The sequence below is a fragment of the Blennius ocellaris genome, assembly GCF_963422515.1.
Source record: "Blennius ocellaris genome assembly, chromosome: 8".
Taxonomy (NCBI): domain Eukaryota; kingdom Metazoa; phylum Chordata; class Actinopteri; order Blenniiformes; family Blenniidae; genus Blennius; species Blennius ocellaris.
The window spans coordinates 13,168,045-13,195,132 of NC_137657.1; the positions used below are offsets into that span (position 1 = coordinate 13,168,045).

Below are 27,088 nucleotides of genomic sequence, written 5' to 3' on the forward strand. Positions count from 1 at the left end.
AAAAGCCAAACAAAAAACAAACAAAAACAACTTCCCCTATAGCTCTTGCATTATGCATGTTTTTATAAACTCACCTTGACAGCATGACTTTGAGGCTGATACTGTGTATCACTATTATTTTGTCGCTGTTTTTTTCCTTTTAATTGAATTCTTCTGTGCTTATACTATATTAATATTCATTATTGCTTATTTAAGGTTTGACATTTTAACTTCTATCTAGTCTGTGTGTTCTATTGTGTGCGGGGCAAGGCTACAAGGAATCCCCCTCTTAAAGTACTTCTCTTCTCTTCTCTTCTCTTCTCTACTCTTCTATCTCAGCTCGTGTCTCAGTATTTATACAGTTAATATTATTTACTATATATGCCATATGTCATATATATATACATATATGTGTGTGTGTGTGTGTGTGTGTGTGTGTGTGTGTGTGTGTGTGTGTGTGTGTGTGTGTGTGTGTGTGTGTGTGTGTGTGTCGTGTCGTGTCGTGTCCAGGAGCACGGGGGCTAAAAAAAAAAAAGGATGACATGACGTCATGTTGCAGTGTGCTGCTGGAGGGCCTGAATCTCTCCATAAGAGTAACATGAGGGGGAATAAATGTAGGAACTGTTAATAAAACGAGCGCAGCGCGTGTCATTAGACCGGGACCACCGGTGCTGCTGAGCACTAACGTGACGGGATGGATGTGTGTGTGTCGAGGGTCTGAGTCACTGTCAATGTGTGGAGAGAGAGAGAGAGAGAGAGAGGGCATCAGTCTCTACCGGGGGGGAGAGAGCGAGAGAGAGAGAGAGAGAGAGAGAGAGAGAGAGAGAGAGAGCGAGAGGGCATCAGTCTCTACCGGGGGAGAGAGAGAGCGAGAGAGAGCGAGAGAGAGCGAGAGAGAGCGAGAGGGCATCAGTCTCTACCAGGGGGGAGAGAGAGAGAGGGAGGGAGAGGGAGAAGGACGCAGTGTGGGCGGGTGAAGCAGCGCCGAGAGGGAGGGGACGACGCCAGCGTAATATTCCCACCGTTTTCCTTTTTTTTTTTTTTTTTTTTATTTAACCCTCCTATGTGCGGCTTGAAAAAACAAGGACATCCATCGGTCTCTCTCCAGCCTCCTCCTCTTCCTCCTCCTCCTCCTCCTCCTCCTCTCCTTCCTCCTCACATCTCATCTGACGAGTCGAGAAAAAAAAAGAAAAGAAAAAGAAAAACACCTTGTCATTTCTTGGGCGTTGAGAGCCGCTTGTCTCCTTCCTTCTTTCCCCCACCCGGACGTTTTATTTATAGTTTTTTTTTTTTTTTTTTTTTTTTTTTTAAATAGAGTGAGGGGGGGGTGGTGGTGGTTGTGTTTGTGTCCGAGCCGTGCGGCAGGGGCGTGAGAGGCGGATGCTGCGAGCGTCGCGGCTGGGTACCAAGACCAGGAGCAACACCGAACCACCACGGTAATGTCACGTCGACAAGTCTCCCTCGAGCCTCGCCTCCCTGCGACGCTCTCCTCCCCGCGTAGTGTCACGATGTGGGCCGCCATGTAGCTCCGGACGGAGAAAAATGTGTGTCAGTCACTGTAATGTAAATGATGATTGTCGCATAGCATGATCCTGGTTCCTGGATGCGTGTGTGTGCGTGTGTTTATGTGTGTGTGTGTGTGTGTGTGCGCAGCCTGAGCAACCTGTGCTACAGATGTGTATTTCGTTCCTCTTCCACGTATTTCATTTTTGGGTTTATTATTCAGTGTATGTTGTCCCGTAGCCTCTCGAGGACTGCAGCAAAGCAATGGGGGGAGAAAAAAAAAACTAAAAATGTAAATGTAAAGGTTTCATGTGCCAATGAGAGCTGAAATCTCTCCAAGGACTTATTCCTTCTCAATTCTGGTTCAATAACTCATTTCTTAAAAAAAAAACCAAGCAGGATGAGGAGACGCTCTAACACCCACACAGCCGCTTGCAAAGCCTCTTCCAGTGACACAGTCATGACCAGGTATGCGCTTTACTCCACAGGCATGTCGGCTCTCATACGGAGACGCGCCATTACGGCATCTGGATTATTATGGTTCATTCATGCAATTTCCAAATTTAGTCCATCCATCCTATAGTGTCTCTTTACATGCAGGTCTCCAGATGCTACATGCATGACACCTGAATATTGATGCTCTTGCACGAGCGGTGATGTGAAGCCCCGTGTGTGTGTGTGTGTGTGTGTGTGTGTGTGTGTGTGTGTGTGTGTGTGTGTGTGCACCATCTGATAGGCCTGATCTGCTCCTGTCTTGTTACTGTACCTGTCTTCCTCCGCTGCTGATCAGTTGTTGATGCATGTACCCCCCCCTCTCTTCTCCTCACCCCACCCTGTTGCCCCCCCCTCTCTTTTTCCTCCCTTTTCCTCCCTCAGATGGACAGAATGAATTGTCTCTCCTTCCTCCTCCTTTGCTTGACTTCGGTTGCCACTGGCAACAAAGGTCAGTCCCTCATGCTTTTTACTGTTATCTGTGAAGTATTATGGTTTACATTGCCATGGGAAGCATGGAGATCTATATCTTGGGCTGTTTCTTTTTTTGTTTTGTTTTTTTTAGTTTTTTTTTATCCAAGGCCATGGCTGCTTTGTCCCGAAATGATCCTGATGACTTTCTGTTGCTTCTGCATTACACACAGCTGCAGATCCTCACTCACATACGCATTTGAACCTAACTATATAAAAAATATTTAAAAAAAAGCTTTTGGGTTTGCTGTCCGTGACCCAGCGTGCATGCGCCTGTTTTTCCAGTGCTGTGACTGTGATAAGACGATAAATCTGTTTCCCCGTACACGGCACATTCATCCTTCCTGATAACCACGACTGTGATTCCACATCATTGTTTCAATGATTATCATGCTGAGAGGAGGCGAGTGGAACGAACAGGGTGGCGGGTGAATGTCAGAGCAGGAGCTAGAGGAGAGCGGCGACACAGGAGGAGATGAGGAGACCGAAGGAGATGGAGTGTCAGGAGAGAGAGAGAGAGAGAGAGAGAGTGTAGGGAAGAGAGAGAGACAGAGACAGAGGAGAAGGAGCCGAGACAGGAGAGGACGTGCCGAAAAAGATTCAGGTTGATAAGGAGAGAGGAGAGAGGAGGAGGAGGAGGAGGAGGAGGGGAAGAGGGCGATGGGAGAGTGAGAGGTGGTACGTGAGATCAGGTGACATGAGAGAGAAATGAAAGAGAAAAGTGTGACATATTAGACCATTTCTGTGTGTGTGTGTGTGTGTGTGTGTGTGTGTGTGTGTGTGTGTGTGTGTGTGTGTGTGTGTGTGTGTGTGTGTGTGTGTGTGTGTGTGTGTGTGTGTGTGTGTGTGCTGTGGAGTGATAGAGTGGCAGAGAGGGGAGGCGTGCCAGGGGAGACAGAGAGGGGGAGAGATGGAACGAGATGCTTCTCAATCTGTAATCCCGAATGTAATCCACAAGCCTGATGCTCAGATTAATGCTATATAGCAGGGCACGGGAGGGAGGGAGGAGATCAACTGAGGGGACAGAGGGCAGGAGATAAATGACCAAAAAGGAGACACACACAAGTACTGTGGAAATGGAGGAGGAGGAGGAGGAAGATGAGGAAGAGGAGGAGGGAGAGATGTTGTCAGCGGCCAAGGATAAATATGTTTGATTCGGGCCGAGTATTGAATCTAATATTTCATCCGTCTCAAGCTAAATTTGCACTGAAAGCTGCATGGTGACCTCGGTCAGAGCTCTTAATCATCAGTCAAATGTTCGACAAAGATTTAATAATCATTTTGAGAAATTTAGATCTTTATGTCACGTCTCATCAAGGCACTTTATAAAGCTGGTTATTTATGTCGCTTTGTCATATTAATCTAATTTCCCAAATTTTTGTCGTAAAATATTTGCATGGACGAATTAGACAATTGGGATTTTGTAAATTTTTTTTAAGGTGAAAAAAATAACTGCAATAAATAGCACTTTATATGTTTCAGGTCCAGGAAAAGCCAGACGATATCTGAAAAGTATCTGTAAATAGTTCATCAAGACTGATATCTCATATTAAAATGTTCTCATTGATCATTTTTATGAAAAAAAAGAAAAGGAAAGTAGAATAATTTCAAACATTGGGTGCTGCAGGATAAGCTCATGACTGACATTCAACAACGAGGTGGTGTTTGGCATATTCACGTTTTATAAATGCTGAGACAATCACTTATTTGAATACATACAGAGAGATGTTTGTTTATTTTACAACAACTCCAAAAGTGGGACAATATTTGGATTAAATGCTCAGAACAAGGGATCAACATCAGAAGTAAAACTGCATCTTGACTTGTACTGGTTCGAAACATGAAATATAATATTTGAATAAAGTTCAATGTTAAGTTGCCTAAAGTTCGCATGATGAGGAAATACTGGAGCTCAGGCATCTAAACTACTTCCTGCCTCCACCTGCAGCCCTTGATCCATTTTTAATTGACTTCCAGCGTTCATGATTTACCCACATTGGATTGACACTGCCAGCTTTATACACTGGAAGTGAAACACGATACTGACCCTTCAGATACCAGCAGTGGACTTGCTTTTAATACGATTTGATTCCTCACAAATGGATTTGAAGAATCACTTTTATAATCCAGTTATTGATAAGTACAACCTCTGAACTTCTTCCACCGTTTGACTTTGAAACGGCTTTCCGAACCACGTCGGCCACGAAATAAAGTCACCAGACGATATCGTCTAATGGCAGAACGACATAAACCCCCCAAAACAGAATGTCACGTTAAAGAGACCAACGTAACGGGGGAGACACGTCTAACGTGACATCACGTTGGCTGAAAACTAAAGAAGTTACATGCACCCGATGTTACAAAAAAAAAAAAAAAAAAAGACGGATCTTATCCTTCATGTTATAACTTTAATTCACGCTTCACATTCTAACTGTTCAATGTTGTGGAGCCGCAATCACATTTAGATCCAGCGGCCATTTTTTCTCTCTGTAGACGACACGGCAAACAATTCGATCCAGTGGGATTTACTGGAAAATTCACTTGCCAGGACAACAAAGGCCTTTTCTCCACACAAGAGTCAAGCGCCTCTGTCTGATTTGAAACTCTGGCTTTATGCGCTGGGAGATTGAGGACAACAGAGCGAGGACACTGGCTTTTGTTTTCCTCTCTTTGCTGGGGCGTAAAATCATCATCCTTCTGGCTCATTAACTTGGCCTTTGATCACTCAGCAAAAGAACATTCCGTGCAAGGATGAATAATTAATTTGCAATTAAAGGTTAAACTCACAGTAAACCTCAGGCATTTGATTTTGACACTGCTGTTTTCGGAGCACGTGATTGTGAGGAGCCATCGGCAGGCCCCCGCTCAGCTGATTGATATGAGTAATATATTTCTCCGTTATGTGTGAGAGAGGGACAGATCTGACTGGGTTTAATTATTCCGCCAGCCGGGGAAAAGGTGTGCGGAGTGGCGCTTGACATGAGCGAGCGGAAGGTGGCTGATGTGGAGAACGAGGCCACATCTCAGTCTTAATGTGATTGTGTCTTTTGTGGTCGCACATTTGCATACATTCTGTATTATTATTAAAAAAAAAATTTGTCTTTCTTTTTCACCCCCCCCCCCCCCCCCCCCCCCCCCCGCTCATGCACACTCTCCCCACGCCCTCGCCCATAACGGAGTGTTTAAAAATAGACACATCGGGTCCCTCCTAATTGCTCCATTTAACCCAAAGCCTCTTTGGTCTCTCCTCTGTGCGGTTCAGCCAATAAGCACAAGCCATGGATCGAGACGGAGTACCAGGGGATTGTCATGGAGAACGACAACACCGTGCTGCTCAACCCCCCTCTCTTTGCCCTCGACAAAGATGCTCCACTTCACTATGCGGGTAACACCAACTTGCACGACTGTAGCGCCGGAGGAGCATAAAGTTGGATTTTGAAAGAAATGATCAGAGATTGTTGAAATAGCACGTTTATTCCTTGAAGTAACATCTGATCACGTATTCTGACTGAAACTGAAAAACCACATTGATTTTGCAGGCACATTAATAATCGTGCCACTCGTTTTTTGGTTTTTTTTTTTGTTTTAGTTAGGAGCCATCAGACCTCTGCCATTTCTAACCATATTTCCCAACAGGCTGTCTAAATATTAAAGCAAATGTATTCAGTCACAGAGGCCACTATTTTTAGACCATCATAGTGTAATTCAAGCCATCATTGCGGGAGCAGTCAGCAGTCCTCTGCCTCTGCAGCCTGGTAAAAATAAGGCCATATAGTGTTTTGCACTCAGGAGTCCAGGAAATAACCACATTCAGACAAAACTATGAAAAATCAACGGGGAATTATTCAGGAGCTCCCCTCAAATCTATTGGGCTCATGTTAAGGTAGAAGTGGAAATCAGCTGTTTGAGCATGAACCTTTGACTCATGTCAGGGTTTTTTTTTTTTTTTCCCCCATTCATTATATTTTCAGTTACAGCTGCAGTCTGTTTCATTCTCATGACTGCCTGGGTGACATAAAGTACCACTTAAAGGAATATCCACATAAACTGTGTGCACATTTCTGCCGTAAGGATCGTTGGTATGGACTGAAATCTACTGAATGTTGCAGCAAATCGCCAGTTAAATGAAGGAGGCGTTACCTTAAGTAGTAGTGCGTCGCTGCATTATGTTTCCATTCTCGTAATATCTCATGCAGGATGTGTTTCACCTCGATAGTAGCCTGATTAAGTTGAAATGTAAGTGATATTGATGTAGGTATTGGAGACGTTACAGCACTAAGATGCTCAATTTGAAAGTTTAGAAGCAGTGTGAAAACTGCTGGGGAGCAAAAAAAACCATGAAAAGCCTTACAGTAACAACTGAGGAGAAAGAGAGGCACAGACCGCTGAATGTCAACTTGTAAAATGAATTATCAGTCAGAAATCAGAAGATATGACAGAGTTAAAAATATCAGTTTATAACAGTGAGGCTTTAGACTGTAGAAGACCTTTTTGACAGACTATACTTTGACTTATCGGGCATAAAAAGCTTACAGTGTGTGACAAAGGCTTATAATGCCTTCAAGATAATAAGTAAAGATTACCTCATCCCAGCTCATCACTTTTGTATAAAGTAAGTCCCCCTGGTGTTTAGGACTTTGCAGCGAAAAGCGAGAGTTTCATCAGTCGAAAGAGAAATTAATTAGAAATTCATGTCTGTACAAATCGGAAAGTTTCAAAAACTCAAAAAAAGGAAGCCATTTGTGTTGTTAAATATTGTCCATGGTTAAGGGAACATGGTTTCACAACTGAAAAAAACATTTTGAGGACGTTTTCTTGTCACAGAAAGTCAAATGCAGTTCTTTTCCTATATGGGAACTCGCTTCGTGGCGTGACGTGACTCACGCCGTCTCCCGCGCCCCTCTCAGGTGAGATCTGTGGCTTCCGGGTTCATAACGGCCCCTCGGGTTCCGGCACGGTCCAGTTTGAGGCCGTGGTCCTGGACCGCTCCACCGGGGAGGGTCTGGTCCGGTCCAAGGAGCCGCTGGACTGCGAGAGCCAGCGAGAGCACAGCTTCACCATCCAGGCCTACGACTGCGGCGAGGGACCCGACGGAGTCAACAGCAAGAAATCCCACAAGTGAGACCCCTGTCTTTCCCCTGTTTTTGACAGCAATGCATGTTTCAGACAATAATTGCATCATCAATATGAAGTTTATCTCACTTGGTCCTGCAAAGCCCACCAGCCTTGACTATTTTCTGTTGTTCTCTCTCTCTCTCTCTCTCTCTCTCTCTCTCTCTCTCTGGCTTGCCGCTCCTCCACCCCTCAGGGCCACCGTGCACGTTCGCGTGAACGACGTCAACGAGTTCTCCCCCGTGTTTGTCGAGCGTCGCTACGAGGCCTCGGTCCCAGAAGGACGTCTGTTTGACCGAATCGTACGCGTGGAGGCCCTGGACGCCGACTGCTCCCCGCAGTACAGCCAGATTTGCTTCTATGACATCATCACTCCCAATGTGCCCTTCGCCATCGACAACGATGGTGAGATGGCATTTCGTCTTTTAGAAAACCCGTAGCCCTGTTTGCTCTCATAAACTCATCATTTCGTGAGCGGAACCCGACGGGCCCGTCGGGACGCCGACGGGCTCGTCGGGCTCGTCGGGACGCCGACTTCCTTATTCTGCTCGGCGTTCAGCCGCCAAACTCTGGATGTTCTCAATACATGAAAAACACATGAGATGCTGCTGAGATATTGATGCCTTGCTTGGCGACAGAGCGAAAGATTTGCACGCGATGAATACCCCTTGCCAAAGGTAGATACCAAAACATTTTGAGATACGCGGTGTGTGGGTGGATTATTGTTCTGTCTCTGCACGAACGCTGCAACAGCTGTTGGGTTTAACATAGCCTCCTTTTCCACAAGGCTCCTCGTAGAGTCGATAGATTCTTTGCAGAGAAAAAGGGACAACTGTTACAAATTGTTGTTGTGCCCATTGACTGGTTGGCGTGAGATCAGTCGAGGCTGTTTTGTAACGTGACACAGCAGTGGAGGTCTCGATTTTAGTGTGACTCTGCGAATTCAGCCTCGAATTGGAGGGTTTTGCAAAGATTGAGTGCCCCCCCCTCCTTTTCTTTTTTTTTTGTGTCAGAGTGATATGGCCACACAGAGACCTTTTGTTCCAATCTTCTCCGGATGCTGTCAGCTTTATTGTGTATTTTTTTTCCTTTATTCCCCCACTATGCCCTGTCTCTTTTATTCCTCCAATGCTCATCTCACCATGTCACTGCGTCATCTCTCTTACCTATTGCTTGTCAGCTGGCATGAAGGGAGATGTCAGCCTATCACAGACACTCACTGTTGATTTACCTTCATCCCATCAACCAAAAAAAAAACAAAAAACAGGAAAAGCTTTCAGTTTTTATCCTGACCTGTGCTGTTTATGTTCCACTGCTTTTTTTTTTCTTTTCTTTTTTCATCTTTAAATGTGGGACAAACCAAACAGAGTACTGGTAATACGGTAATGCGCCTGAGTCTCCTTGAGCTTGGCTATTGATTACACAAGCTTGTTGTTGATGACTAACCCTCTCTTTCTTTTTTCTTTTTTTACATGCTATTCTTTGTCTCATTATTTTCTCTTCCTGTCTTTCTTCCTCGCTCCCCGTCTCCAAGGTAACATTAAGAACACGGAGCCTTTGGATTCGAAGCGGCAGCGCGTTCACACCTTCTGGGTGACCGCCTTCGATTGTGGAAAGAACCGAGCTCAGGCTGACGCCCAGGTCGTCGTCACGGTCAAGCCGTCCTGCAAACCCGGATGGATCGGTAATCGATGTCACAGAGACGCCTTTCCCCCCCCCTCTCCTTACAGTTGACTCCCGTTTTTTGGTTTTGAGTCAGCGTGCTGTGTGGGCGCTGCCTCCTGAATGAATCACTTGGAATTTGAAGACATGGTTCCAAAGATTAGAATGACTAAAGCTTAATATTTTTAGACCTTGCATATTGCTGTCACACTTTTCCTCTGGGTTTGATATTTCAGGCAGAATAATCAGCCATAACTTACTGACACTCTCTTTAGATGTTTTATTTTAGCTTTATAATCATGCAATTGAATTTTATACACTTATAAAATAATTTATGCAATTTCTGAGCTGCATTATTGTGTCTTGAGCTAAAAGTTAAATAAACATGGATATATATAATATATAATATATAGATGGACACAGAAATATGACTTTGTATGAATGATTAATGATAGATAGATAGATAGATAGATAGATAGATAGATAGATAGATAGATAGATAGATAGATAGATAGATAGATAGATAGATAGATAGATAGGTAGGTAGGTAGGTAGGTAGGTAGATAGATAGATAGATAGATAGGTTTATTTACCAAGGCTGTTAAAAACACCATTAAAAATGATGCGCACTATATATATAAATATACATAAATAATATTTTTTTACAAATAATTTTTAACAAATATAAGTTGCAGGATACCAAGCGTACAAAATAATGGTGTTTATTGATGTGGGGACTTTTCAGGATGGACCAAGCGTGTAGAGTACACCCCGGGGTCGGGCAGCATCCCCCTGTTCCCCAGCCTGCATCTGGAAACCTGCGAAGAGACGGTGTGGAACATCCAGGCCACCGTAGAGCTGCAAACCGGTCACATCGGGAAGGGCTGTGACAGAGACAGCTACTCAGACAGATCCGTGCGGCGACTGTGCGGTGAGTTCTGTTTTTTTTTTTTTTATGCCTGAAGACACAGGGCCTGGTGGATGTCCACATTTCAATATTCTTCCAAAAAAAAAAAAAAAAAATGTCACCAGGTGCTGTGCGGGGAGAAGTCGACCTCCTGCCACCTCCTTCCCCTGCAGCCAACTGGACCTCGGCCCTGCCGACTCTCCCCTCCTCCGACTCGTCCCTCGTCTTCTCCTTCAACGGGTCCAACCACGTCGCCGTGGTGCCCGACGCGGTGGTCTCTGCTCTGTCGGGCGACCACTTCACCCTGCAGCTGTGGATGCGAAGGGGCGGCGCCAACATCCAGGCTGCGGCCACTCCGACCAGGGGAAGCCGCAAAGAGGAGGAGACCATCGTGTGCAGCACCGTCAGGAACGGTGCGTTGTCAGAGGCGGAGCTCGTTCTAGATTACACGTGTGGTTCAGATGCACCAAGCGCCCACAATTGTAACGATCTGGCTTTTAGATTTTCCATAATTGGTGGTAGTGACGTTATGAATGTTCCCAGCAGTTTTCTCTGCCGTCAAGTGAGCCCGCACTCAAATTTAACTGCGCTTTTATTAGCGCCTTTACGGTAAAACGCAAGCCAGCGTACAGCCGCAACGCTGGAAGAAAATCCTTCAAAATAGAACCCCTGAAAGCAACGACAGACAGACAGACAGATAGATAGTCTGTTTACAATTTGTTATGAAACACAAGTATTCATAGGTTTACACCCAAGTTCACTCCAGTGCATAACTAGGCATACTCCTTTGTTACTACAAGAAATATGAAAGAATATTACTGTAGAAGTTTGGAGTAAAAGTAAAGTAAACTTTAAACTTTACTCTTAAACTATTGGCAAGATCCATTCTGGTATTGGTAGGACCCTGACATGGCCCTTTACTTCAACTTCACTTTACTTCGATGAAATGTGAAGCAATCAGACAGAACACAGTGGAATGTTTGATAAGAAAAGTTAAAATCACTGTGGCTTCTTCACTTTCTCACCCACTTATGAGTCATTTAACACCCCCGAAGGTTGTAATTTCAAAACACGACCTGCAGGGAAAATGATGCTTGAATGAGCGAAAATAAACAGTTTATAGCGACAATAACGACCATCAAGGTGCTCTTCAGAAAGACACTTAACCTCCAGCTGCTCTTGCTTGTGCAGCCAAGTGGACAAAGAAGGAAAACTGAAATACTGTAAATGTGCCAGGAAAAAAAAAAAAAAACGACACACCGTGTTATGAGGTGAATGTTCTCAGATATGTGACTCAGGAGCAGCACCACTTAACGGCAGCATCACACAGAGATTCAGATCTATAATAAACCCATTTCACATTGTTATACCTGTGGTTATTTTGCTGAGGGAATGAGGAGAAAATTGGAAAAAAAAAAAAAGTGTTTGACAGGAACTCTCCTGCTCCACAGATGACTCCATCTCCCACTACTCCCTCTCCGTCCACGGCTGCCGCCTCTCTCTTTTCTACTGGCCTGACGTCTCAGCCGCACGGCCCGTCAAGTTCCTGTGGAAACTGGAGCAGGTACTGGGGGAACTGCAGCGCTGAGCTTTCATGTTTTCGCCTCACATGGTTTCTCTGCGTTTTCCACCTTGAAATCAAGCTCAAATGGAGGGAATTCAAAATTTTTTTTTTTGGTTAGTTTTTTTTATTTCTGTGTGAAGCCCAACTTCAGATCCCCCCTGTCTCACAGGGGTCACAACTATCATGTAAAAAAGAAGAGAAAAAAAAATCAACATTGAAATAGGCTGATATGATTTGATGCAACCTTCAGACTTGTCTGAATAAAAGAATTGACCTCATATTTAAGGTTTTCTTAATTAATGCATTTTACATGTGAATTAGTCCAGGAATCCTTAATATATTTGAGTTTTTCGGTCATTATGTATGGATGTGGTTTCAGTATGAGCGTGAGTGTTGAAGTGTTTTTTTTTGTTTTTGAGTGAAGCCGCTGGCCCCAGACAGATTGAAGTCCCATGGATTACAGGATGCTGAGCTGATACACAGAAGATTTGTTAAATCCCCCCTGTCTGAACCGCGTTATCTTATTACCTCACTACTTCTTTTCTGGCCCGTTTTTTTTTTTTTTTTTTTAACTCTCATTCGGGTATTGTTTTCCTCACCGCATCCGTATAAAGATCTTTAATATATGTGCATTCAACTCAACATAGCGTGTGTATTTCTATATTTCTGTTGCCCTCAGGTGTAAGTTTCTTTGGAGCTTCAGCTTGTTCTGCCCAACTTTTAAAATAATATCAAAATAAATAAGATAAACACAAATCTATTCTAAAACTCTTAAAATGTTTGATGATTTGAACCCCCAAATAAAAAAAAAACTTCTTCCAAGAGGATGCTAATTCCTATAATAGGATTTTAGCTCTTCTTGTTTCCAAACCCAGTAATCATCTAACGAGCCCTCAGCATTAATCTCCTGACTCCTCGGAGGGGGGGCGATCCATCACTTAGGAGCTAAACTGCACATAAAGGAGTTAAAATGGGTCCTAAAATAAACAATAACCATCAAAATTAATGTAATATTAAATAGTACATCAGTGAAACGGTGGACTACTGATCACACCCTCTGACATGGATGGACTCAAACACACCATATAGATCAGGTACAATCAAGAAGAGCTTATTCCATCCATCCATCCATCCATCCATCCGAGAATGAGAGGAGTGTAAATAAATAAAGCACAACTGCTTCTGGCATGTATAGTTGAGGTTGAATATGAATCGTAGGACTTAAACGCAGAGAAATGAAGTATGCGTTCTTGCTTTGCCTTTCTTTCAACTCGCCAAAATAAGAAATGGCAGACAGAAAAGAACTGCACAAGACCAGGAAAATACTCTATAATGTCTTTCACCTGACTGACTCAAAAAAACCCACAAAAATTCTTCTCAGACCTGATGTTGGAACGTCGACCAGCAATAGCAGTGAAAAGACGAAACACACATGCAACAGATAAATACCTGGCTGGATAAAAGACAATTACTTGTAGTGAGAGAAGGTCAAAATACATACATGTATTTCTTTTCATTTTCAGGCTTCGAGAATTTCAGCAAATGGGCCAAGACTGTGTTTTTGTCCTTTTTTTTTTTTTTTTTCTCAAAATACCTTTCAATATCTGGTAGTTATTAAGTGTTTGTGTGTGTTTTTGATGATACTGAGACGTTCATGTTCCCAATGTGTGACACATCTTGCGTGGACTTGGATGCTCCGAAAGAGCGGTTAGAGTTGGTGGTTAGAGACTCTCCATCTCTAACAACCCATAATCACCTGGAATTGATTCTATTACCCCACAAAGCTAAGTTGCTTGAAGTGGTATAGACATGACTCATAAAAACAGCCTGTGACGCCACCAGATCCTGTCCACGGTTCCAGGAAAGGGCGGAAAAGGGTCACGATATGTTTTTAAAACATAAGAAACTTCAGCTTTGTTGTGAACAAACGGGACATAATACTGTTTTTTTTTTTGTTGTTTTTTTTTATTAATCTGACTTCATGTTTTTCTCCGACCAACAGGTGTGCGACAGCGAGTGGCATCATCTTTCACTCAGCGTCCAGTTTCCTTCCGTGACCCTTTACGTGGACGGCGTGACCTTCGACCCCGCCCTCATCCACGACAACGGCGCCATCCCGAACCCCGCCCCCCGCCAGAGGATGTTCATCGGCGCCTGCTGGGGTGAGACGCCGACGACTCTTGCGCAGCGGGTCCGTGGCGGGACAGGTTTCACGTCTCGCTCCGGCTTGAAAAGACAGATTGAAATTCCTCGGGCAACACGGAGGCCTCGTGCTCCTTCGCTTTCCCCCCGTTTCACCCCTCAGTCACTGAAATGTCACCGGCGTCAAACGTCGGCGGGGGAATGGAGGCGTCGGTCTCTGGCAGGTTACAAACCCCCCCCCCCACCCCCGCGAAGCATCACTTTGCGTCACGACTTCTCTCTTCACCGTTTTCACTCACTCATAGTTTGGTTGAGGCATTTTGTCTTTGAGGGATAATAATGTAACTGACTTATCAATTATTCAGGCCAGCAAAACAACAGAAGGGCCAGACAGCTATTAGCCACTTAACACCCCAACCGCTGGCTAAAATGGGAAGCAGCTCTGGCTGCCAATTATCAGTCACACCCACACACACACACACACACACACTATTGCCTGCGTGGCAGCTGCTGCTGGATAATGAGGAGAAGCTGCATTTTTGAAGATTGTCTGCACTTTCGTTCCTCCTCACTTTGTGTCTGCTTGTTTATTTATTCATGTATACATCTTATACGTTCCCATCAATCTCCGGCTCCTTGAGATTTCGCCTCAGTCCCTTGTTATACCTCGCAACGTTGACACGTCTCAGCGCCAACTTATCGTCTCGTGTGTTCCCCCTATTCCCTTTCCCCTCTCTGGTTTTTTCCCCCTGCAGAGCCTGAGGAGAAGCAGAAGGAGATACTGAACAACACCATCCCAGAGGGTAGAGACTCAGGTGACCTCTTTGTTTCACACTGTTGTCGGCGTGAGGGTGTGCAGTCTGCCGCTCGGCGACGTCACTCTGGTGTATTTTTAATGTGCGTGTCAGAGGCTAACCGGCAAACGACACCGTGTGTGTGTTGACACTTTAGTGAAGTACGTGGGGGGCTACCACGGACTGCTGTCCGGGGTGACGGTGCGTCCCGGCAGCGTGGAGCCTCACAGCGTGGTCGAGTGTCTGTACGCCTGCAGGGAGGGGCTGGACTTTGGCGACCTGGAGACGTTGGGATCTGGCATGAAGGTAAACTGCCCGAGAGCGCGGCAAGCTGCCATCAGAGTCTGGCTTTCGGCCGGCGTTTATTAACCGTCCACCTCAAATGTCCTCAACTATAAAACAGCTGCACTGTTCATTATGTAGTTTCTCTCTATACACAAGCTTTATTCATCAGTCCATGCAGCTGCATGTCTTCGGCAGCCTGATGCTTGACATTGTTTCTATTTTCTTTACCGGCAATTCGACGATACTCCTATATAAAAAAAAATATCAACCCTAATAATACCAACCCCCATTCGTTGTATTACCACATTGCCAAGTTGATATCAGTGACACTTTTAAAAATAGTTGGGACAGGGGCCATATTTATCATTGCTTATAATCGCCTCTTCTTCTAATAACAATCAGTACATGAGAGATGCAAATGGTTTTTTTGCTCAAATATGCAACCACAAAATAGTTGTACTTCTTGCCTCTTACCATTATGAATTAGCTTTGTTTCAGGGTGTATTTAATTTTATTTGGGGGTGGGTGTTCTGTTTCTCCACATTGTTCAACTTACTTTCTGTGGTTTGTGTTGATAACTAATGATGTCTAATAATAATAATAAATGATGTCTGTTTTTAATACAAGAGCTGCTTGAAAGCCCAAAGATCCCAAAGCATCCAATGTTGACCTTCAGAGTTTCTTTATGTTGCCTGCATTGGGATGATATTAGCTCTTCAATGTCTTGATTATTTCACATTGAAGATTTACCTTTCAAATGTTTGATCGTTTTTAGAATTTTGCAAATAGTTTATAATGCCCAGAAATACATCTGACAGTTTTCTACTCTAAAATGCAAATTCTATTCTGTGTCAGGCCACTGACTTTATGCAAACTGATCTTACAGGCAGCAATAGGTTCCTCTAGCTTGTGTTGTCCTTTCCCTAAGACCTCTCACTGCCAAGTTCCAAATAAGAGAATATTTTCAACCGTGGGTTTTTTTTTTTTACTATCTTATATTGTGTTTTCCAATTCTCATCGATATTTTACACGTCATTCCATCTTTTTGGAAGTCATGGCTGTACTTGTAGAGGGTGGAATTGTAAAAAAAAACCAAACATGTGGTGCTTTCATGCACACATGAAGTTGCTTTTCTGAATGTGTTCCTTTGACCTTCCAGGTGCACGTGAACCCCAGCCAGTCTGTGTTGGTGCTGGAGGGAGACGACATCGAGAGCTTTAACCGCGCCGTGCAGCAGGTCACCTACAGGAACTCTCTACGCTTCGCCACCCCGGGAGTCCGCCCTCTGAAGCTCACCACCTCGCTCAGGTACCTCGGCACGCACATTGGACAAAGACCGTTTCACAGTGGTGGCGTGAGCATCGCTGCAGATAATGGCGGCGATGATTTCACAAACAGAGCGCTTCGTTTGTGAGGCAATTTCCAGGCAGTAATTATGAATCCTCAGCGAGGGAAACCAGATTCACGTGGCGAATAACGGGAAACAAAACATTTACTCTCCGAGTGCTGTTCAAACATCATTTGTGAGGAGCGGGGAAACTAACAGACGCTGTGGAGGATGACACAGGAAGAGAGTAATTGACACCGCAAATGTAAATTGTAACTTCAGAAAGCTCATCAGACGTATGAACTGTTTAAACAGCATTCCTGAATTCTTTTTCTGCCGCAGTCAAACGAAGTGCCACTGCCTGCTTCCTCATTTGACATTGGACTCATCGACCATGGACCTTGTCTCGGGCCGTGGCGTGATAAGAAATGGTGCAGGAAGAAGGAGCTGATTATAAAGAGATTAGAATATATCAAAGCAGGAGATGACAGGGATATCTTATCTCTTTTTTATATTCCTTACACTGAGCAAGGTTTTGTTTGATCGAAAGAACTACTGGATCAAAATGCTTTTTTCTATTGTAAAGCTGGCCTTGTTCAAAAATCTAATTCAAGATTGGTTGTTTTTTTTTTTTTTTTCACTTTTATCTTTTTTTGAGAGCAGAAATTAAATTAGTTTGAGTTTGGACCGACGTTATACTTATTTTATTGTATTATATAATAACACATAATTACTTCTTTTGATTTTGCGGTTTTTCAAAAGTAATCAAAATAACCAGAATATATATATATATATATATATATATATATATATATATATGTATATGTATATATATATATATATATATATATGTATTTGAAAGTGTAAAAATGATAAGTGAATTGCAACTATTCAACAATTACCGGTAATAGCTCTTAAGTTGGGTAAAGGAGTTATTTCCTCCCTGGAGTTTGACCTGGTTTATAAATAGACACACTGTTTCTGCATGTCATAGATTTCCTTTTTAAAAAATTTTTTTAAAAATGTTAAATGCTGTTTTGATCAAATATACAAACTGCCATTTTTCATTAGTCTACAGACTAATGATTGTCATTAACTTACCATTGTCAGTTTGGAAGAAACGGATAAAAATGTCAGTTATTTGAAAAACTATAAAAAAAAAAACTGACTTGCTTTCTCATGATAATAACGGGATTAAATGCAAACAGCACGCTCTGATGCAGCGGTTATGTATCCTCAGAATAACGCTGTGCAGCTTTGCACAGTCCCAGAGAAAACCTCTCACACTGCTTCAGCGATCATCGAGCTGAATCACCTGGCTGTGAAATAAAAAGTGCACAAACTGTGATTCCGGGTCAGTGCTCAGCTCTGCTTAACAACTGTGAACTGCCTCTCTGGCTTTAGCAGTCACTTTTAGCTGATTAAATATTAATACAGCCCGGGAAGTACAGTCGGTTTAGTGCATATACTTTGTGGTATATTGTGTATTCACAGTCAAACTACCAGCCTCGCCTAACCGATGAATCACGTTTTATCAAGCTCTCAGCGGGTGCTCAGTATTCCTGTCCTGAGGGACTGCTGTTTTAGTCGCCTGCTTATAAGATTTAAATGATTATCAGCCAGCGGCTGCTTTTGAGAGCCCAAACATTCAAGGTCATGGACAGATTTTTTATTTTTTTTTATTTCTTGGGTCTCCTTGCTCAAGTGTACCATAATATTTGTTTCCTTTTTTTTTTTTTTTTTCATTTACTTTAACGTGTTTTATTGCGTGTGTGAAGATTAGACTGATTTGAGGCCAGGAGTTACCCAGATGGCTGAACAGCAGGCCCTTCTGGAGAGGCCGATAGAAGCAGCTGCTCACTGTGATAGTGAAAAAATAACACACACACACGCACATACGTACACACACACACACACACACACACACACACACACACACACACACACACACACACACACACACACACACACACACACACACACACACACACACACACACACGGTGCTTAATCCCCTTTCAGATATGATGCAGAATTTTACCGCAGATGAATGAATATATGTTCGGAGACTGATTCGCTCTTCCTTTCTGGCAGGAAAATTAGATTTGTAAGAGCAGAGCAGTTGTGGTTTGACATTTGCTTGTTTCAGATTTACAACGGACTAAAGTTAACAGGATCACGAGAGAAAACAGAACTGGACTGACAAGATGCTGCGGTGGATGCAGACAGGAGCAGTCAGGCACGATTTCGCTAATGTGAAAACAAGAACAGGCCAGTCTGTTTGCAGTGCTGCTTCGTAAAAAAACCCAGCAATAGTACTATCTGTTCTACTACTGAGACTAACAATAATAATACTAATCATACTATTATGTTTATGAACATTATTTCAAAACAGTGTTTTTTCAGCGCGCTGTGTAAAAGGCATGGAGATCAAATTGACTGTAGTTCGTCTACGAGTCGCTTCTGTTTCAAGACATTTCACTTTTATTCATGTAGTACCATTCACATCCATCCCCTGGCACTTGACATTAAAAGAAATTCTACAGAAAAATGTGACAATCCCACATGAGCAATTATAGTGAATGGTAGAAAGTAAGACCCCCCTCCCCTCAGTACAAGTGAGAGGCCTGCAGGAGATCCAGATTCAGAGCTTGAACAGGGTGAAGTTGGATGGGATAGTAAGAGAGAAAAGGATCAGACAGAGAGCAACAAACATTCTGGCATCAGGGAGCAAGCTGATCAACAAACCGCAAACTTGATGGAGGGAGGAATTGCACATGGCACACTTCCATTTCCACAGCCAGAGTTCCTGCAGGAAGGCATGGAGAGGGAATAGAGAGAGCACACACACGCACGCACGCACGCACGCACGCACACACACACACACACACACACACACACACAGCATTCATATGCACTGTCGACATGTGAATTTGAGTTGAGAGGGAAAGAAAGTCAGAAATTGAAACTTACAGCAATGTGGCTAAGCAATAGTGACACACATGTACTGAATTAGCTTCCTAACTGAACCTGAAGCTGGTTCATTAAGAGAAAAGACTGATAGCTGAAAGCTCTTCCTCAAATTCTACTTCAAGAAACTGTAGGAATGTGGCCCTGGTGGGAAGAAGCTTCGTGCATTAATGACAGAAGTTTAAATCGTAATCAGGAAGCCGGTGGAGAGAAACATGAAATATGAACTCTCCCTCTGTTAGTTTGCAATGGTAGGATTGTTTCCCAATGTTTGGCGGGAGAGTTTTTTTTAAATTGCTTCTTATCTGCAGATGAAAAAGACATCAAATATTGTCAGCAGAAGCAATGCAGATAGAAAAGATGCACTTTAGGTTGTTTTGAATTACATCCCATCACCACTCCAGAGTAAGATTTGAAAAAAAAAACTTCAAAACGTTTCAACACATAGCCATTCATCCACTAAAACTTTAAAGGCAATTTCTCCCTTCTTCACAATGAATCAGTGACACTGATGCTGTCACACCAGCTCCGAAACGTTTTCAACCGCAAACACGAGTTTTTGAGCCAAAAAGAAATGATGCCGCATCCATTTTAATCACAGCAGAGCGAGACGGCCTCTTCGCTGAATGTGCCGCGCTCAGCAGCCTTCTGGAAATGGAGGTGGGCTGTATTTTAATAGGCGATGTGGTTCCCGTACAAGGACTTTGCTTGTAGAGCGGTTCAGAGCAAGGTCTGGGGCGCGAGGTCCAACGCTCACGCCGAACTGCCGGCAAAAACAAGCTGCGCCGCGTGTAAAAGGAGGCGCCATGTTGTTATGAGGGAGAGGAACTTCGTTGGAAGAGCGCTGACTGTGTTACAGCGATGAAGCTCACCTGTGGGGGTGGAGGACACTTAATGTGTGAGGCAAAGCGTTGGCCTCGATCCAATACTTGCAGTGCAGTGATACTTCAAAATAAATAAATAAATAAATCAACCACATGGTGGTACTGAATACAAAGTCGGGTAATTATCGTCAGGTGCTGGAGTGATCTTCAGTCTCGGTCCTCCAGGGCCGCATTCCAGCACCGCTTCAATGTGCCCTCGCTTCAGCACGCCTTATAGTAATAACTGGCTCATCATCGGGCTTTTCTGCAGAGCTTCATCGTGACACGTTCATTAAATTCAGGTGTGGGGGGGGGGCGATGGACACACGCAGGACGGCCAGGAGTGCCCTCCTCCCCTCATAGTCCCTCAAAATCAGGTCAAACGTGTTGATTCTCAGGCGTCAGCACATCTTTATCATTTTAGTTTGTTTGAAAAGTCATTTCAATGGGCTGAGTGGAGAATATGATTATATATGAGTGTGATTAAAAGGTAAATCAGGCACCTTCAGTACACTGGAGTCAAAACACTTCAATGATAAAAACCATACACATATAGCCAAATAACCGTTTGTCTGTGGATCCCAGGAATGGTGTCTTTTTAATTTATTATATTTTGTGTATTTCTGAAAGTATATAAGTCTGCTAGACGTATTATGATTGCATCTCAGAGAAAAACATATATGGTGGCAGCCATACTCACGTCCCCAAAACAGATCTGAAGGCCTTCAGTGACCGGCCCGGCGAATAAACTGACAATCCAGTCAGTTGATTAGCAATAACTGACTCGATTATGCTGGTCAGAAATAGCAAACATAAGCTTGCCACTCAATGTGCGTCGTGCCAATCACAGGTAGCCGTGAAATGTTGCCAGCCGTGCTCTGTATTGATTTGGTTTAGGTTGTGGAGCCGAAGCAACAGCAGGTGGAGTAAAATTGATTTCTGAAAATTGTACCGTTGCTTGAAAATGTCTCTTCTTAATTCAGACAATAGTTGCGAGGACACTTCATTCCAATACATAAGTAAGTTTCTTTTAGCTCACACCCAGAAAAAAAACGGAAAAAAACCCCCCATTTCGTCTCTGTTTCTTGTCCAGATGTTTCAACGAGGAGAGCTGCCTGTCCCTCAAACAGCTGGAGGGGTACCTGGTGGTCCTCCAGCCAGACGCCCCCCAGATCTCCCTGTCCGGCGTCGGGCTTCATCTGGCCCGTCCCGCTCCCGAATTTGAAGGTTCCCGCGGCGTCCCCCTCTTCCCGGAGCTCCGCATCGTCTGCTCCCTGTCCCACGCCGTCAACACGGCTGCGCAGGGGATGGAGGGTGGAGGTGAGTCACCGCTTGCACGATTCCCCCCCCCCCCCCCCCCCCCCCCCCCCCCCCCCCCACTGCTCTTCTTCTTCAGATGTTCAATGTGCACGGCAGCAACCGGCGGCGTCATAATTGGGCGATTGTGTTTGAAATGGCCTCTCAGCTCTGATGTCCGACGCGGTGGCCCACACTCTGGACGGCTGCGAGGTCCAGCCGCTCGGCGAGGAGCTGAACCCCGACAGGGAGGAGCTGCTGGTAGACATGGACGTGGTGCGAGAGCGGGGACTCGAGATCATCAACACCACTGCTTACATCGCCATCACAGGTACAGCCGCGTATATAGGTCACCGAACTCATCATCCGGAATTGTCCGCACGCAAGCAATCGTTATCGCTAGAGAAATTCTCTGTGCCTGTTTTATTCAGGAAAGTCAGCAAACACCTAAAGTCACACCATTTGTCACTATGACTCGGGGGCAATTCTCGCCAAGATCACACAGACTTTTCACAATTTTCCACTCTGAAGAGGATGATTATCATAAACACATGAGTTGAAAGCATCTTCATCGTGAGACTTTGTGCACAGTTGAGGAATTCCTGCCATTGTTTTCATGCCTTCATACATCGTATGAGCTGTTGAAAAAAATACCACTGAAATATCCTAGTGTGCATTTTGTTGCAAATCGTGTAGCACACGGAATTGTTATGGAGGTCATGTAGCAGAATATACATAACAGCTGTCCTGAGGGTTGTGTCTGTCCGATTTTTAAATGCCTGTCAGATCATAATGCAAAGCTACTTTTTTTTTTTTGGTCCCTCATCTCACCAGTGAACATCCCATAGTCTCTTTTTCTTTTCTCCTGCTGATTTAAAAAACTTTTTTTTTAAACATTTGTCTTAATGCTGACCGCTTCTTCCTATTTATTCCCTGTTTTGTTTTCATCCAGGTGCTGAATCTATCTCTGTGTATGAAGACGTCCTTCGCTCGGTCCGGTACCGCCTGGCCAAAGGCTCGGCCCGCTTTGAGAGGCGGTTCCGCCTGTCCTGCTCTGAGATGAACGGCAGGTACACCAGCAACGAACTGACTCTGGAGGTGTGTTGATTTATTACTCTCGTCCTATCGTTTGTAATTGACCTTTGTGGAAGACAAACTTTATCAATGCCAGACATCAGACCTTTCACGAGCGAGTTATACACTCTTATTCGCTATTATGAAAAGAACCACGTGTCGCCGCAAAGGTAAGCCTTTCTTCTTTGTTTTCATTTCCTGTAGGTGAACTTTCTCCATTCCTTGGACAGTTTATATCACCCGTCCCACTTGCTGGCCTCCCAGCAACAGTTCCTCCATCCGTCCCACCATGCCGGAGAGCTGAGTGGACACACCTTACCCAATCCACACCGCAACTCAGGTGACCCTTTCTGTTTTGACGAAATATACAAAAAAATTTTTTTAATTTAGCCGGCGAATATATTTCCCAAAGTGATTCAATTTAAAAACATGAGCTGGAGCTGAGCTGTGTTTATAAGAAGCAATCGGGATCAAGGCGAGAGTAACTAACACTCCGCAACAGGTGCTTCGTGCATCCCTTTCTTTCAAGCAATCCGCAGCAGGCAGACATGTTTAATTCACAGTGAGAGCTTTCAAACTTTTTTGTTGCAGCAACTTCAAAGGCACGGCCTCTTTTAGGTAAAAATCCTGGCGCAACGGACTTCAAGAATCACTAATCAAAAGGCCTAGCGGGGATAAAAGGCTGCAGCAGTTCTCTGAGGTGCTGCCTGGACATGCAGACGTCTGAAAGTAGTCACAAGAAAGTTTAGTTGAATTCTGTATTTGATGTGGAGTGAGTGCAAGAAACTGCTACCCCTCTCTCATCTCCATTCCTGAAATATCCAAAAGCACATTGGATTAGTAAGAGATGCTACCTGAATGTTCAAGCAGGGATGGTCTGCAGCCTGTTAACCTATTCTAGAGTCACAGTGTGTATTGGTGAGGTTCTTATTTCTGGATGCTAAGAGATATAGGAGAGAATTTCACAAAAACAAAGTTTGTTTAAGGATTTTGGTGTTGACTATTTACCTCAAGGCCTCTTAAAGATGATTTTTTTGTTTTGTTTTTAAAAACACAGCTCGCAACTATACTGTCTAATGTAAAGAGCTTAACGAGAACGGATTAAAAAAGTTTCTTGGTGACTATTTTTAGCGAAGAATTGTTTAGAACAAGTGGGGTATTTCCAGCAGCAGGCCTTTTACAACCAACTGCAATACGCTATAAATCACTGTGGATTAAATGTTCAGTATATAAGATTTCAGTAATACCAATTTAGACATCGAGGGGCCGTAGCGGATCACTGCTCTTTGGAGTTTTGTAATTTTTTTGCTTCTAAGAGCATCTTGCTCATTTTATCCTTATTAAACTTCCTGTTTTGGGGAGGGGCTGAATGCAGCAGTAGTTGGAGTGTAACTCATCGCACCACCTTGTGGTGAAAAGTGGAATTAGGAGACTGATTTGGTTAGCTTAACTTCAGTAGTTCCTATGGCACTAATAATAATTATTTTTAAGTTGCTTTTGACGACCGATATTACATACTGTACCTTTAAGGCCACAAGAAACGCTACATGGGGTGTAAAGCAAAGGTGAAAAACGTTTGACCGTTTTTTGAAAATAATAAGACGTTTCAATTAAATCTGCATTTTCCGTTTTTCTGTCTTTTATTACAGTGGTGCCTGGAGCAGCCACTGTCATCATAATGGTATGTGTTGGTTTTCTGGTTGTCATGGTGATTCTGGGAGTTTTCCGAATTCGCTCCATCCATCGTCGAGGAGAAGGGTCCAGAGGCGGAGCTAAGGAGGGCAGCAGCCAATGGGATGACTCTGCGCTCACCATCATCGTCAATCCCATGGAGGTAATCGTGATTCATGTGCTCAACACAAAAAGACTGTATCTTGTTTGCTCATGTTGTTTGTTTGTTTTTCGTTTTTTTCCCAAACTGACATATCCTTGCTCTCCCGCAGTCCTACGAGTCTCGCATGGGTATTTCCGCCGACACAGAAGGGGAGGGGGAGGAGGATGAAGAGGTTGCGGAGTCACCTGACGATGCCAGCGACGACCAGCGAATCATCATCAAGAAAGAGGGCAGGGACGCAAATGCCCGCCGCTACTGAGCCACATGTATCAGTGCGCCAGTTCTCATGGAAACCACAAATCAGCTCACCAGTCACACACTCCGACACTTTTAATATCAACTTCTGCTGACACCACTAGTATAAGGAATGTATGCTTACAAACACAATGCACAACACGGTCACCGTAATACTCTCAATAGGTACTCTGCGCCATGATTTTCCTTTCTCCAACGAGGGACTGCTATTCTCCACCTAAATGTTTGATGGCACAATGTATACAGTTAATGTAACACCTGACTAAACCCCACTTAAAAAATGATGTGTGGTGCACCAGTTCTTGTATAGTGTAACACCGATTGAATGAGATGTTGTTTAAAGAAAATGAAAAATGATTGTATTATATCTTTTGTTATTGAACACAGATTGAAATCTGTATCAAATGTAAACTGGGGAAAAAAAATCGCAACACGCCGGCCTTGAGCAGATCCGTAGGCAATGATACACGCCTTGATCCCAACTCGCCTCTGAACCTCCTCATCAGACTGACTTGCCAAGTCTGTGCACAAGCTCTTTTCTCACTCTTTGCGTCTTCTCTTGGCACATTCCTTCACCACCTTTAGACAAAGAGTGAAGTCAGTGAGGTCAGACATCATGGTCACTCAGTCACAAACCCTATAATCCGACTTATACTTGCAGGTGTTTTCCTTTTTGTATTTGTGAGCCTTCATCGCCTCGGCTGTAGTCTCTCTGGAGCCGACGAATAAGATTCAAGGACTGATCAACGATTCACCTCATCCGCTGCACAAGCCGCGACTTCTGCAATACTCCACGAATAGAGAGCGCGGGTGTTCAGTGCATGCACGTCGCTGTGGCTTCTGCTTCATGCTGGAGCGTTTGCAGAGTCGCGGCTTGTGCTACAAAATATGAAAGCGTCGCCGTGTACAATAAAACTGGTGTAACGTGAGGTCTGACCCCCTCCACATGGTGACTGCTGGAATGTCTCTCAATGACCCTCACTGAACTGTTTCACTCACTGCACACTGCTCCTACTGTAACTACGGGATATCACATGCAAACACACACACACAAACACACGTACACACACTTCATAATGCTACCCCCTGCTGTTTCAGAATGTCCGCTCAGCTTGGGCAGTTTTGATTGTATTGATTGTAATGACTTTTCTGTACATACAATGATGACTATTACAATATTATTGTTATTACTATTATTATTGCAGCCACCGTTTCTCTTTTTCTGCACATTTTGAGAGGTAGCTGATTATAATTTATGCTTTTTTTTTCTTCCATTCGAGCAGTCACCTTTACAGCATAAGAAACCAGTATAACAATAATAATAATAATAGTAGTAGTGATAAGGATGATAATCCATGGCTTGATGAGTGTCTCTTAATTTGTGTGTAATATTGTTGTAATTTAAGAACTTGTCAATATCTGAATCACAGAAAAAGGAGGGCACATTGTTGTGATACCTAAAACACCTTTCACGATTTGCATCTTTCGCACTTCCAAGGTAATTTTCTTTCCCTATTACAAAATTAGACTATTTTTTTATTATTTGTTTTTCTATTTGCTTTTCACTCCATCTGGTATTTTTGGTTCAATGAATGTGCAACTGTGTGCTTCTCCTCACCTTCCCCTCCCCCTGCCTTTTCCCTTCACCTCACCCTCACTCTCCCTCTGTGTCTCTTGCTGTCCGTCTGTGTAGCCTATCAATGTGCAGTGCTAAAGCTGTCAGTAAATAAAAGCCTGTTGTTTTTGAGTGTGATGTTAAGAAGGAATAAACATTGCATTGATGAAGAACTTATATTATTACTATGTTACTATTGGAAGGTTAACTGTAATTATTGATACAATGACAACATGGATTATGCTGACTTACTGTTATTGTAACTAACTGTCAGAAAACATTACAAAATTCATAATAAAAACACTATATGAAGTCTCCATGAGAGCAATTTCTTGTTAGAGGAGAAGCTCAAAAAAAGCGTTAATCGTATATTGTCCAAATCTGATCAAAACATGCATCTCACAGTTTGGTCCAATTACCTTCTTTTTCTTCTCCCATTGTATATATGAGGCACAAAACTCCTTTACATTATACAGTACAAATTTCATCCCATGTTTATACACTTAAACATTGCAGAATTAAGCTTAGGGTGCTTGCCCCCGATAGTCAAACATTTCTGTTTTTAGTACTACACAAAATAATGTCAAAGGAAGGTTCAGTGGGACTGTGGGACTTTGTTTTTTTGTTTTTTTTGTCTATTATAAACTCGGACAGTTATGTCATCTAGGGACAATTTAGGGTCGCCAACCAACCAACCAACCAATTGTATTGGTTTGCACGGAGGCATAGGGGTTATTGTGATGGAATGGTGACCGGCGTGTATCCTGCCCTCACTCTTGAAGTGGGATTGGCTCCAGCCCCCCACAATCCTGCACAAAAGTAAGCAAAGATGGATAGATAAGTACATACAGTATACATATTCAATATATGTACAGATACACATATTTAAAAATCCTAAATAATCTAAGAAAAAATATCGGGGGAGAATGGATTTAAAATTTGAG

General features: G+C 43.5%; 1 protein-coding gene across 1 annotated transcript; it reads left to right on the forward strand.

Annotated features, from left to right (window-relative positions):
* The first annotated feature begins 1,301 nt into the window (after nt 1–1,301).
* Nucleotides 1,302–26,425, forward strand: clstn3 (calsyntenin 3). Its single transcript, XM_080501190.1, has 19 exons — nt 1,302–1,415; nt 2,359–2,425; nt 5,708–5,830; nt 7,353–7,563; nt 7,754–7,962; nt 9,092–9,241; nt 9,965–10,150; nt 10,252–10,539; nt 11,578–11,690; nt 13,693–13,852; nt 14,588–14,647; nt 14,784–14,932; nt 16,071–16,219; nt 21,164–21,390; nt 21,536–21,697; nt 22,319–22,464; nt 22,645–22,780; nt 24,090–24,274; nt 24,384–26,425. The coding sequence occupies exons 2-19, from the start codon at nt 2,359–2,361 to the stop codon at nt 24,531–24,533; spliced, it is 2,871 nt and encodes a 956-aa protein (XP_080357316.1). The 5' UTR covers nt 1,302–1,415; the 3' UTR covers nt 24,534–26,425.
* The last annotated feature ends 663 nt before the right edge of the window (nt 26,426–27,088 follow it).

Coding starts and splice junctions, on each gene's coding strand:
- clstn3 (XM_080501190.1), top strand. CDS start 2,359: ATGGACAGAATGAATTGTCTCTCCTTCCTCCTCCTTTGCTTGACTTCG. Junction 7,564..7,753: donor AACAGCAAGAAATCCCACAA/GTGAGACCCCTG, acceptor TCCACCCCTCAG/GGCCACCGTGCACGTTCGCG. Junction 9,242..9,964: donor CTGCAAACCCGGATGGATCG/GTAATCGATGTC, acceptor GGGACTTTTCAG/GATGGACCAAGCGTGTAGAG.